This window comes from Pristiophorus japonicus, chromosome 1, assembly GCF_044704955.1.
Source record: "Pristiophorus japonicus isolate sPriJap1 chromosome 1, sPriJap1.hap1, whole genome shotgun sequence".
In the NCBI taxonomy this organism is placed as follows: Eukaryota; Metazoa; Chordata; class Chondrichthyes; family Pristiophoridae; genus Pristiophorus; species Pristiophorus japonicus.
In genome coordinates this window covers 470207158-470220513 of record NC_091977.1, presented here as the reverse complement: position 1 = coordinate 470220513, position 13356 = coordinate 470207158, and the positions used below count along the sequence as shown (strand labels likewise).

The 13356-nt window shown below is 44.8% G+C and overlaps 1 protein-coding gene across 1 annotated transcript in view; it reads right to left on the bottom strand.

Moving 5' to 3' along the window:
• Positions 1 to 13356, bottom strand: part of LOC139268496 (neural-cadherin) — a 306309-nt gene that overhangs the window by 80645 nt on the left and 212308 nt on the right. The window contains exons 8-12 of the mRNA XM_070886774.1: positions 10331 to 10503; positions 8735 to 8903; positions 6781 to 6951; positions 4512 to 4684; positions 2755 to 2922 (exon numbers count right to left, since the gene is read on the bottom strand). Coding sequence (XP_070742875.1) covers positions 2755 to 2922; positions 4512 to 4684; positions 6781 to 6951; positions 8735 to 8903; positions 10331 to 10503 — 854 coding nt within the window. The remainder of the gene's footprint in view (positions 1 to 2754; positions 2923 to 4511; positions 4685 to 6780; positions 6952 to 8734; positions 8904 to 10330; positions 10504 to 13356) is intronic.

Below are 13356 nucleotides of genomic sequence, written 5' to 3'. Positions count from 1 at the left end.
AAAGGAGGAAGAATGTGTATGATAGTGTACTTTCAGCTTAGAAGGAATAATTGAGGGATGTTCAAAAGCATAATACTGATAAAATAGAGAAAGACAAGAAAGTAGTGACAAAAATGGACTGATTACAGGCTAAATGTGGTAGAAGGATCTCCTAATCGTATTACCACAAATCTGAAACTCACATGTACCCCTACATTCCCTTTCCCTGGATTCCTGGAGAGGAATGTTGTCTCTGTCCTGGCCAATATTTATCCCTCAATCAACATAACAAAACAGCTTATCTGGTCATTATCACATTGCTGTTTGTGGGAGCTTGCTGTGCGCAATTGGCTGCTGCGTTTCCCACATTACAACAGTGACTACACTCCAAAAGTACTTCATTGGCTGTAAAGCGCTTTGAGATGTCCGGTGGTTGTGAAATCGGAACGGTCCCGGCGTGCAAGACCATCAACAGGCCGAGGCCATTAGAGGGAGCAGCGTATGGTGGCATGCCACTGCAGGGAGCAGCGCATGTTGCTGACTGCAGTTTGGGCAGGCACAGCAGGAGGGACGAAAGAGAGGCAAGAGTTTGTCGATGGAAGTGACTGGGGCCCAGGAGAAGCGTGAGTTTGGGGCTCAGAAGAGGCGAGGGCCCTGGGGCAGCACGGGCCAACCCACACTACGATATGTGTGCGCTAGGTCCATGCAGCAGTCGTCTTGGGTAATCCTTGCCACTGGACCAAGACCAAGCTCTATCAAGCCAGTGTGGTGGCTGGTGTGCAACGGCCACCACACGTTAAAAATTCCACGCACAGGCATCTTCCACCCTTCAAGATGTAGTTCGGGATCTGGAATATTAGGTCCTTCATTGAAACACCTGTGAACTCATCCCTTTTTTGCGTGGAAACAAGTCATCCGTGCTTCGAGGGACTGCCTATGATGATGATGATGGTTGTGAAAGGTGCTGTTTTTCAGCCAGCCACTAGAGGATGTGTTAACACAGTCTAGGGTGAGCTTGATTTCATTCACTCCATGTGAAGAATGTCTGCCTTCCATTTTACATTTGCATTGGTTGCAGGTGTCGAGAAGAGGTCAGGAATATTCCCAAAGGAGGATAATGTTCTTTGAAAGGTCACCCTTACATAACACAGTGTGACCAGTGATGGAATAACATTCGTAGATGAAGAGGAACATGGCAGAGGGTTTCATTCATGGCCTGGAAAGTCTTGGAAGAGGAGGGGGAAAAAAAGAAACTGTTATCTGTATGAACAGATGTCTAATTAGTTAAACAGTGAGTAGATAAGCCATAAAGACCAGGAAGAGGACAGATTTGATTTATGGGCTGTATTGGTCTCAACCAAGGCAGAAATTGGAGCATTACAATTGGCCTCAGCCCTCTGGGCCAGGAAATGGAAAATCTCCTAAATTTCCTATTCTTGGCCGCTATCCTCAGCTGAAAGGATATGAACATTAGCTGAGATCAGGATCAGCCTCAATTGCGGTGTCTGTCGCTTTAGTTGAATGGACTGCTAATCCTGTGCATGAAGAATTGCCATTTGGGCAAGGTACTGATAGGCAAGCAGTGCATGTGGAACTATACACCAGAGGAAAGGAGGAGAGAAAAATGGTAGAAACGAACAACAACTTGCATTTATATAGCGCTTTCAATGTAGTAAAAAGTCCCTCGGCATTTCACAGGAGCGATCATCAAAAATAATTCGACACCAAGCCACATAAGGCAATATTAGGACGGATGAACGAAAGCTTGGTCAAAGAGGTAGGTTTTAAGGAGAAGAGAGAGGTAGAGTGGCAGAGAGATTTAGGGATGGAATTCCAGAGTAGGCAGCTGAAGGCACGGCCACCAATGGAGGAGCGAAGAAAATCAGGGATTCGCAAAAGGCCAGAATTGGAGGAGCACAGATATCTCAAAGGCTTGTAGGGCTGGAGGAGGTTACAGAAATAGGGAGGGGTGAGGTTTGTAAATGAGGATGAGAATTTTAAAATCGAGCTGTTGGTCAGACTGGGAGCCAAAGTAGGTCAGCGAGCACAGCAGTGATGGTTGAACTGGTGCGAGTTTGGATATGGGAAGCAGAGTTGTGGATAAACAGAGGGTGCAAGTTGGGAGACTGGCCAGCATTTGAAAGTCGATTCTAGAGGTAACAAAGGTATGGATGAGGATTTCAATAGATGAACTGAGGCAGGGGTGGAGTCGGGAAATGTTATGGAGGTGGAAGTAGGGGTCTTGGTAATGGGGGGATATGGAGTCAGAAGCTCAGCTCAAATAAGACGGCAACATTGCGAACAGTCTGGCTCAGCCCCAGACAGTGGCCAGGGAGAGTGACGGAGTCGGTGGCTAGGGAATGGAGTTGGTGGTGGGGACCAAAGACAATGGTTTTGGTCAACCCAATATTTAATTGGAGCAGATTTCTGCTCATCCAATGAAAGATGTTTATCAGGTTTGTCCTGTATTATTCCCTGAAGATGATCTTGTTAGAATTAGACCAAAATTCCAACAAGATCATTTTTTTCATGTCATAGAGGGCAACAGCTGAGCAACACGTACCAGGAGGAATCGGGTTTGATCCCAGGTCTATGTTGATCTCAGGCAGGGCAGAATTTGTAGTGTTAATTAACATAATTTAACTTGAATGTAACTTGTCGTTTATTAAAATTTGAAGTGTATCGCATTTCAGAATTGAAATTTTGTTTTACTAAAAATGTTGCATTAATCCTCATAAACCCATTAAGCTATATAATTTGACATGTATTACATACCACAATCCTCAAGTCTCGAGTAGTGTTCTCTGGGATTGTTATTCGATATTCTTCTTGCTCCCACTGGGGTGGTTGGTTATGTATATTAGTGATGGTAACTGTTAGTTCTACGCTGCTGCTTCGATTGCCTCCGTCAGTTGCTATAATTTGACGACTGATGTGAGCGATCTAGAACACAGACATGTCAAGAACTGACAACGATTTGATCAAATCAGAGATTTTTTTAATTTAGCATGGGAAATGTAATCAGGTCCCCAAACATGTCAATGAATTATATATATTAGGGTAGGCTTGAAGGCATCTTCCGACTGACGTGAGTAGTTGTAAAATCCTGGGCAGAGACACAATTTCATTCATTCATTTATATTTTATTTAGCTATTGCTGTGCAATCAGCAGAAATAACATTAGCAACAAAAATGCATTCAAAAGTATAAACTGGAGCTCTATTGCCCCATAAATTGAAAACGTAATGAAAATAAAATGAATAACCCACATTGATAACTTCATTCTGAAAACAACTGATTTTATTCCCTTTTGTTGTGAAGACATTGTTAAGTAACTGTATTGTTAAAAACAAAATTGTAACGATTCTTAAAATTAAAGTCCAAGCACTAAGCTGGACATTGTACTATGTTGCAGATATCCAGCTTGTAATATAGGGCTAGACATTGCTCAGATTGTGGAGTTTGCACAGTCAATGGGAGGGCACCTCTTTGGCACAGGTCAGGCAGGAGCAAGCGCCACTTTGGTTACATCTCTGGTGGCCACCTGCCCAATGTAGCCGAAAATTCTGACACTGTTCCACCCTTTTGGGGAGAAGTGGTTGCTCAGGCACCTGCTCACCCAGAGCTTCAGCAATCATCCTTTTGGTCCCCTGAGCAAAGAAGTCCATCTGGGTGCATTTTTTAAAATATTTTTTTTTAATCCTTCTAAGTCCAGGGCACTTGCCTTGTTTGGGCTCCATTGATGGGCCTCCCCTTGTGGAGGTCAGTATGTCTCACTGCCTGGTGCAATGCTGGGTCCTAGAGCCCTCACGCTTGGCCCTGCCCCCAGCCTGTTTTTTGCTGTAAGGGGTAGACAGAAGTTCCATCTTTTACTTGACACAGGAAAATCCTAGAACCAGTGGAGACCCCCTCCACCATTCCCTAGGAGGTTCACCAGCATCCTGCCCTAGAATGGCAGAAACCTCACGAACCATGCGCCACGGCCTACCTGATATTGGTCCTCTGGGGCGGAGCCCAGGAGGCAATCAAGTGGAGGGGTTTGGTGGACGAGCAGTTTAATGTCCAGCTCCACAAGTAAAAAAGTTAAAATTTACCTTTCTGGTGGCAGCCTCCAATGATTCCATTAAGGATTTGAAGAATCTGACCATATCATGCAGAGCGCATATTGCAATCATGTGCAATCGAATTTTGCAAAGGGAACCTCACACAGGAATTAGGCCCTCTATTTTTAGGCACATGCCCAGGAGGAGCCCTAACTAATATGGAACCTTAGATGCCCATTTTACATATGTAAAATGAGTGAAATGCGATCTAATTTTGAGGCCAATACATTTAGAATTCATATTATTCTTTCTAAAATGCAAATGCAAGAATTGAACACAGTCAGATATGGACCTTTTAAATTATAAGTGTTAAATTTAGACTAGTTCATGGCTGTGCAGTTAAGCATTTGGGACTGTATTAGAACTGGCAGGACTTTGACGATGTTCTGTCTGATTCCACTTTTAACACTACAGTACTCATACCCTTACCTGAGAAATGGGATGGTTGACATATATCCAGCCTGTACTGGGACTGATCTGGAAATACCCTGGCTGCTGTCGTGATATAGAGTAAGTGATGACTGCATTGATTCCATGGTCATCATCATGAGCTGCTGCACGCAGGAAACTAGTGCCAACTGGTGTGTCTTCACGCAAATAGTCTAAGTACAGAAGAAAATGATTTCATCCAACTTATTTGTTTACTGACTTTTAAAAAATTGTACTTAAACTTGATCACTCCTCCTCATCTCACTTATAATTACGTCCTTGAGTTATATTAATTTCAACACAGACTCCTTAGTAGTGTGTAATGATAAGACGACAAGACTGTAGTGAGCTGCGTGACGGATTTGTAAAATACAGACTGTTGGTAAGATTGCCTAGTGTGCTGACATGGATTGAGAACTGGTTGTCAGACAGGAAGCAAAGAGTAGGAGTAAATGGGGACTTTTCAGAATGGCAGGCAGTGACTAGTGGGGTACCGCAAGGTTCTGTGCTGGGGCCCCAGCTGTTTACACTGTACATTAATGATTTAGACGAGGGAATTAAATGTAGTATCTCCAAATTTGCGGATGACACTAAGTTGGGTGGCAGTGTGAGCTGCGAGGAGGATGCTATGAGGCTGCAGAGCGACTTGGATAGGTTAGGTGAGTGGGCAAATGCATGGCAGATGAAGTATAATGTGGATAAATGTGAGGTTATCCACTTTGGTGGTAAAAATAGAGAGACAGACTATTATCTGAATGGTGACAGATTAGGAAAAGGGGAGGTGCAAAGAGACCTGGGTGTCATGGTACATCAGTCATTGAAGGTTGGCATGCAGGTACAGCAGGCGGTTAAGAAAGCAAATGGCATGTTGGCCTTCATAGCGAGGGGATTTGAGTACAGGGGCAGGGAGGTGTTGCTACAATTGTACAGGGCCTTGGTGAGGCCACACCTGGAGTATTGTGTACCTGAGGAAGGACATTCTTGCTATTGAGGGAGTGCAGCGAAGGTTCACCAGACTGATTCCCGGGATGGCGGGACTGACCTATCAAGAAAGACTGGATCAACTGGGCTTGTATTCACTGGAGTTCAGAAGAATGAGAGGGGACCTCATAGAAACGTTTAAAATTCTGACGGAGTTAGACAGGTTAGATGCAGGAAGAATGTTCCCAATGTTGGGGAAGTCCAGAACCAGGGGACACAGTCTAAGGATAAGGGGGAAGCCATTTAGGACCGAGATGAGGAGGAATTTCTTCACCCAGAGAGTGGTGAACCTGTGGAATTCTCTACCACAGAAAGTTGTTGAGGCCAACTCACTAAATATATTCAAAAAGGAGTTAGATGAAGTCCTTACTACTAGCGGAATCAAGGGGTATGGTGAGAAAGCAGGAATGGGGTACTGAAGTTGCATGTTCAGCCATGAACTCATTGAATGGCGGTGCAGGCTAGAAGGGCCGAATGGCCTACTCCTGCACCTAGTTTCTATGTTTCTATGTTTCTATGTTTCTATGTTTCTATGTGAGAGTGCCTGATTTTTGCAAAGCTGCTAAGGCACCAAGTGGAGGCCAGGTAATTCCCCATAGGGAAAGTGGAAAAATAGGAGGAAAAGGCCACTCTCCTAAACTCTGGGCAGTCAGTACAGAAGAGGACTGTTAGAGGACCAAAAGTAGGTGCATCTCCCAGCACGGAACCGAAACACACAGACCAGGAAAGTCTTCGGTTCAATCCCAAGCAGATGCTGATCTCAACCAGAGCAACAGTTGGAATCCAACAACTTAGATCGGTATCACTGACCCACAGAGAGGAAAAATTTATGTCTATACACACACGTGAAGAATAGTCACCTGAGGAAGATGCTGGATGGGACAGTACATGTTGACCCATAGCCAAGCACCTTCAGTACAGGAGAGGAGGGGAAAAAAGCATTGTCTATTGAGAAATGACAACACTCTTGCAAATAACATGTATGTTTTGGAAATTTTTTTAATTATTGAAGGCACTCAATATTTACTTCATTGCATAAACAGAAGAGACAGCATGAAAACGCTGTTTTGTTTTCAGATCCTGAATTAATTTTGTCAAGTGTGAGTCACAGGGGATAAGAATTAGAGGTTGTTCACTGGCAAGGAAAATGTGGACCAGGGGACAGGAAATTACAGTACCACATCACTGGTTATTGCACAGAACATCAACATCACTAGAACATCAAATAAATCAGATTAAGCATCTTGGAGCTATTTATGGGTGGCAGCGTCCAGTGTTTGATGCTTACATTGGTAACGACTGTTCTCAAATTTTGGATCATTGTCATTTTCATCAGCTATGAGTATGATCATCTGACAAATGCCGATCAGTGGCTCCTGAGCTTGGTCCGTTGCTGTCACTGACACGGTATATTCTCGCTGATTCTCTCTATCAAAACTGTGTGTTGTGGTAATAGATCCTACAACGAAATTAAAAAATGATTAACCTAACAACCAAGCATTTTGTGAATTGTTCTTCTACTCCTCATTCAAATTCAATCTTTAACCTGTGAGTCCTAATTATTTGAACTCACAGTTACTCAAAGCAACTATTTGTCTTCTGAGTGGGTTGGAGGGAGCTACTTTACTGCACTATATTCTTATGAGAAAGAGTGCATTCAGATAGCAGAAGTTCTTGACTGAGAGCCAACAGCACAAGCTGATGTTGGACTGTGGCCCTCATATGATCTTTTCAACAGTTGGAAGAATTTAGCCAATATAATCTTCAAACAAAAGTTTCTCTCCAATGATCAAAGTGTTTTAACTCTTCAGAGTTGACTCTCACTACTGACAAGGTGGCAGTCTAGGAGAATGATACCATTGTGGATGGACATGTTGGCGTAGAAATTGGTTTTTATTGTGCCCCATTCGTTTGGGTGTAAAATAAACGCAAGTCACACCAATTTATCAATGGCACGGCCTGCACCCAATCTGCACAGGTCCACTGCTAAATTTGTCAGGCCAATTTTTAAGGTGCCCCACCAGCCACGTAAAACAAGAGTTAGGCCCCATGAATATCTTAACGAGGAATATGTTAAGTCTGTTGAAGGACCCTTCTGCAAAATTTGTTCCTGGTGAGTGGGACAGGCTTGCCTCACTCAGAATTCTTCAGCGGCCCCCATGGCTGCCACGAGGAGCCTCCCTGACTCCACAATCCTTGCAACAAAAAACTACCCGTTTGTTTATAGTTCCCTCGAAAGATACACAGACAACAGTAACTTTCATCACAAAATCCTAGAAACGTACAGCACAGAAAGAGGCCATTTGACCCATCGCACCCTTGCTGGGTCTTTGACAGAGCAGTTGTGCTTTTGTCGGTAACCCTGTAAGTTTCTCATCCTAAAGTACATGCCCAACTCACTTTTCAAATTATTTATGGAATCAGCATTTGCCACCTTTTCAGGTAGAGCGTTCCAGATCCTGACAACTCTGAGTGAAACAATTTCACCTCATCTCCCCTCTAGATCTTTAGCCAATGGTTTTGAATCTATAACCTCTAGTTATTCACCCACTCTAAAGCAGAATCTAAGATGTAATAATTCTACCTTGTGTAAATAAGTTACTTGGATCACAGTAAGAGAGTGTTATACTTTTTAGACCTTCGTTTCTTACCTTCTTTCTTCATGGAACTCCAATCAGAAAAGTGTGACCAGAACTGCAGATGCAGCAATCCTGATCGGAAATGTGTACGACAAGCTACATCCTCTCAGCTTATGATCATCATTATTTTCCCTGCCTGATCACATGACTCAAATAAGTTACTGACTACAAAGTTAAAGGTTACTGCTCCAAGAGGCATAACCGGCTGCTTCCATTTTTAAAAAGCTATGATTTTTCCCGTTAAGCATCTGCATATACTGAATTGGTGCACTTCAGTAGTTGAACAACCAGATCTATATCTTTCCTGCACAGTAATAACAAATTAAATGGAAAACCTAAGATCCATGAATCATTGGGGCCTTTTATTCAGCCAGAGTAAACATCTTATAAATACATTTCTTGAAATTTGTTAATGTCCTTCCCAGATGCCCAGGATTCAGCAGCATCAATTTTTTGAAATGACTAACATTTTTAAACAAATGAGCAATAATTTGTCTACGAATCCTTGTTGCATTAATCATGATTTCAAGAAATTCTAGTTTGCATTGGATAGTTTTATTTACTTTCAGTTTTTATTGTAAAGTTACTGAACAGGACACTCACCGGTGTCAGGATTAATATGGAAACCTGGAGTAACTCCATCTCGAACCATGAGTCCATATTTCACCTGTCCATTCACTCCAAGATCAGCATCATAGGCCTTGACTTGTAGTACAAAGGTTCCAGGAGGCTGGTTTTCCAAGACACAAGCATCTTCACTGTATTTTAGACACTGAAATAATATCAGAAACACAGCTGATCTCACACCCAGTCTTTTCTTAGTGTCCAAGAAGCTATAAAACAAGACTGCATCACTTCTGTACTTTCAGCTCGGACATAACTGAGCTGTGAAGAATTTGGTAAAAGGCAAATAGCAGATTGAGCAGGGAAAGTTCAGTGCTGCGAGTAAAATGATGGAGTTGATTTAAGGAACTGGTTTGCTTAATTTGCTTTGATTTAAATTAAGTGACACTTTGCTCTCATTCATTTATTTGTTGAAAGAATGTTTCAGTTACCTCTAAGTGAGCAATAGTGATAATCGATGACAGTAAGCCTATCACCTATCTCAATGGACAACCTCTAATATGAGATCAGGCTACAATTGGGAGGGAATGAACATTGAAATTGTAACTCTGGCAAGCAACAGAGGTGCATTTTATTGTATAATGCAAGATATATCTATGTCTTATTAAAAATCATATTTCTGTACTCATTTCCTTAGCTCCTGTTGTGACTTGTTTTGTGTCAAGTTTTTCCAATATAAATTCCTATATCCATATTTAATATTGAACATTGCTATTGTTATTATGGGTCTGGCCACCAGTTGGTTCTATGAATCTAATTTATGACCCGTCTGTCCCAGCTCGGCTGCCATTTTGGTTTTTGCCGAACTGATTTTTCCTCTCAGGTAAACTCATTTTAAACTTAATTTTTTAAGTTTTAAACTTAAGACTTATTTTCAATTTAATCAGTGATAATCTTTCCCATAAAGAATTCTGATTGATGTCATTAGACCTTGACTTTTGCATGCCAATGATGCCTTCGCCTGCTTGGGTCTAGGGCCTCACTCACTGCCCAAAACATGCCTGTTAAAATGGTGCTATTGTGGCATGGACAAGGTGAGTACCACACAGCCAAAATTTTAACCCCCAAATTACCCATTCTATTCAAGCACAGGGTGTTAAAATCAGGACTATAATGTACCATTCCCTAAACAAGTGTAAAGAAACAAATAAATAACCGATACATTTTCTCAGAAGAATTCTGCACCATTTTTTGGAACTTGACAACATTCCCCTGGGCAAGAGAGCAAGCAATACTGCTCTGGAACCATCTGCGACCCTGTGTGTGAACTTGGGCCAAGGTGACCTCACTCTCTGATTTCCACTCCTTGTTGAAGAGAAGAGCATTGGTCTATATCATTAAATCCATTTCAATGGTAAACCAATATTGTTACTTTATATACAGCAGTATAAACGTACAGCTATTCAAAGTCTCTCCTCGTGATCCAGGAGTTATCCTGATTCATACATGGAATTTCTTAACTATTCATTCATTGTTATGAAACTGCAAATAATTTTTAATTCCCGCCCCCACCCTTAGTCAGTTTATTTAAACTGTTTCTCCATTATGCGCTTATGCTCTGGAGGAAGCTTATACCTCTGTAAACACTGGCTTGTTGTTATTCACATCATTGATCCCCACAATGACTTGAGCAATGCTGCTGAGGGAGGCGGGCCCTCCTGAGGTGTTGTCATCTGTTGCCGTGATGTTCAGCACATACTGAGGCCCTTGTAGTTTTGGCAGCGGGTTTCTGCGAAGTTTGATAATACCTGTCATTGCACAAAATAATCATTATGATTAAGATTAGTGTGGAAAGCTGACTAAGCTGCTTCCAGAAAAGCAATCCCACCATGTTTTCAGATCTCAGCAATCATTTATTTAATTGTTCCTATAAAATATCTCGCCCAATGGTTTAGTGGATAATTCTCCTGTGTGATTACGGTACTGATCCATAGGCCCTGATATTTACAGGGGTGGAAGGGCAGTACTGCCTCCGGGTAACCCGGGAGAACGGGTTTCCCTCAGGTCCTGCAAATTTAACGACAGGACCTGATTAACATTTTCGCAAGAGTCAGGGGTTGAGGGGGGTGGGGGGTGGGGGGGGGGGGGGAGATCGGAAGGGTCAGGGAGGGGGAAGATCAGAAGGGTCGGTGAAGGAGGAAGAATGCAAGGGTCGGGGGGTGAACAGATCGCATGGGTCGGGGGGGGTGGGGGTGAACAGATCACAATGGTCGATGGGTGAACAGATCGCAAGGGTCGGGGGTGAACAGATTACAAGGGTCAGGGAGTGAACAGATCGCAAGGGTCGGGGGTGAACAGATTACAAGGGTCAGGGGTGAACAGATTACAAGGGTCAGGGAGTGAACAGATTACAAGAGTCAGGGAGTGAACAGATTACAAGGGTCGGGGGTGAACAGATTACAAGGGTCAGGGGGTGAACAGATTACAAGGGTCAGGGAGTGAACAGATCGCAAGGGTCGGGGGTGAACAGATTACAAGGGTCAGGGAGTGAACAGATTACAAGAGTCAGGGAGTGAACAGATTACAAGGGTCGGGGGTGAACAGATTACAAGGGTCAGGGAGTGAACAGATCGCAAGGGTCGGGGGTGAACAGATTACATGGGTCAGGGAGTGAACAGATTACAAGGGTCAGGGAGTGAACAGATCGCAAGGGTCGGGGGGGTGAACAGATCGCAATGATCGATGGGTGAACAGATCGCAAGGGTCGGGGGTGAACAGGTTACAAGGGTCGGGAGTGAACAGATTGCAAGGGTCGGGGGTGAACAGATCGCAAGGGTCGGGGGTGAACAGATTACAAGGGTCGGGGTGAACAGATTACAAGGGTCGGGGTGAACAGATTACAAGGGTCGGGGGTGAACAGATTACAAGGGTCAGGGAGTGAACAGATCGCAAGGGTCGGGGGGTGAACAGATTACACGGGTCAGGGGGTGAACAGATCGCAAGGGTCGGGGGGTGAACAGATTACACGGGTCAGGGGGTGAACAGATTACAAGGGTCGGGGGTGAACAGATTACAAGGGTCGGGGGTGAACAGATCGCAAGGGTCGGGGGGTGAACAGATTACACGGGTCAGGGGGTGAACAGATTACAAGGGTCGGGGGTGAACAGATTACAAGGGTCAGGGAGTGAACAGATTACAAGGGTCAGGGAGTGAACAGATTACAAGGGTCAGGGAGTGAACAGATTACAAGGGTCGGGGGTGAACAGATTACAAGGGTCGGGGGTGAACAGATTACAAGGGTCGGGGTGAACAGATTACAAGGGTTAGGTGTGAACAGATTACAAGGGTCGGGGGTGAACAGATCACAAGGGTCGGGGGGTGAACAGATCGCAATGATCGATGGGTGAACAGATCGCAATGATCGATGGGTGAACAGATCGCAAGGGGCGGGGGTGAACAGATCGCAATGATCGATGGGTGAACAGATCGCAAGGGGCGGGGGTGAACAGATTACAAGGGTCGGGGGGTGAACAGATCGCAATGATCGATGGGTGAACAGATCGCAAGGGGCGGGGGTGAACAGATCGCAATGATCGATGGGTGAACAGATCGCAAGGGTCGGGGGGTGAACAGATCGCAATGATCGATGGGTGAACAGATCGCAATGATCGATGGGTGAACAGATTACAAGGGTCGATGGGTGAACAGATCGCAATGATCGATGGGTGAACAGATTACAAGGGTCGGGGGTGAACAGATTACAAGGGTTGGGGGTGAACAGATTACAAGGGTCAGGGAGTGAACAGATCGCAAGGGTCGGGGGGTGAACAGATCGCAAGGGTCGGGGGTGAACAGATTACAAGGGTCGGGGATGAACAGATTACAAGGGTCGGGGGGTGAACAGATCGCAATGATCGATGGGTGAACAGATCGCAAGGGTCGGGGGTGAACAGATTACAAGGGTCGGGGGTGAACAGATTACAAGGGTCAGGGAGTGAACAGATGACAAGGATCGGGGGTGAACAGATTACAAGGGTCGGGGTGAACAGATCGCAATGATCGATGGGTGAACAGATCGCAAGGGTCGGGGGGTGAACAGATCGCAATGATCGATGGGTGAACAGATCGCAAGGGGCGGGGGTGAACAGATTACAAGGGTCGGGGGGTGAACAGATCGCAAGGGTCGGGGGGTGAACAGATCGCAAGGGGCGGGGGTGAACAGATTACAAGGGTAGGGGGGTGAACAGATCGCAAGGGTCGGGGGTGAACAGATCGCAATGATCGATGGGTGAACAGATCGCAAGGGTCGGGGGTGAACAGATTACAAGGGGCAGGGGTGAACAGATTACAAGGGTCAGGGGGTGAACAGATCGCAATGATCGATGGGTGAACAGATCGCAAGGGTCGGGGGTGAACAGATTACAAGGGTCGGGGGTGAACAGATTACAAGGGTCGGGGAGTGAACAGATTACAAGGGTCGGGGGGTGAACAGATTACAAGGGTCGGGGTGAACAGATCGCAATGATCGATGGGTGAACAGATCGCAAGGGTCGGGGGGTGAACAGATCGCAATGATCGATGGGTGAACAGATCGCAAGGGGCGGGGGTGAACAGATTACAAGGGTCGGGGGGTGAACAGATCGCAAGGGTTGGGGGGTGAA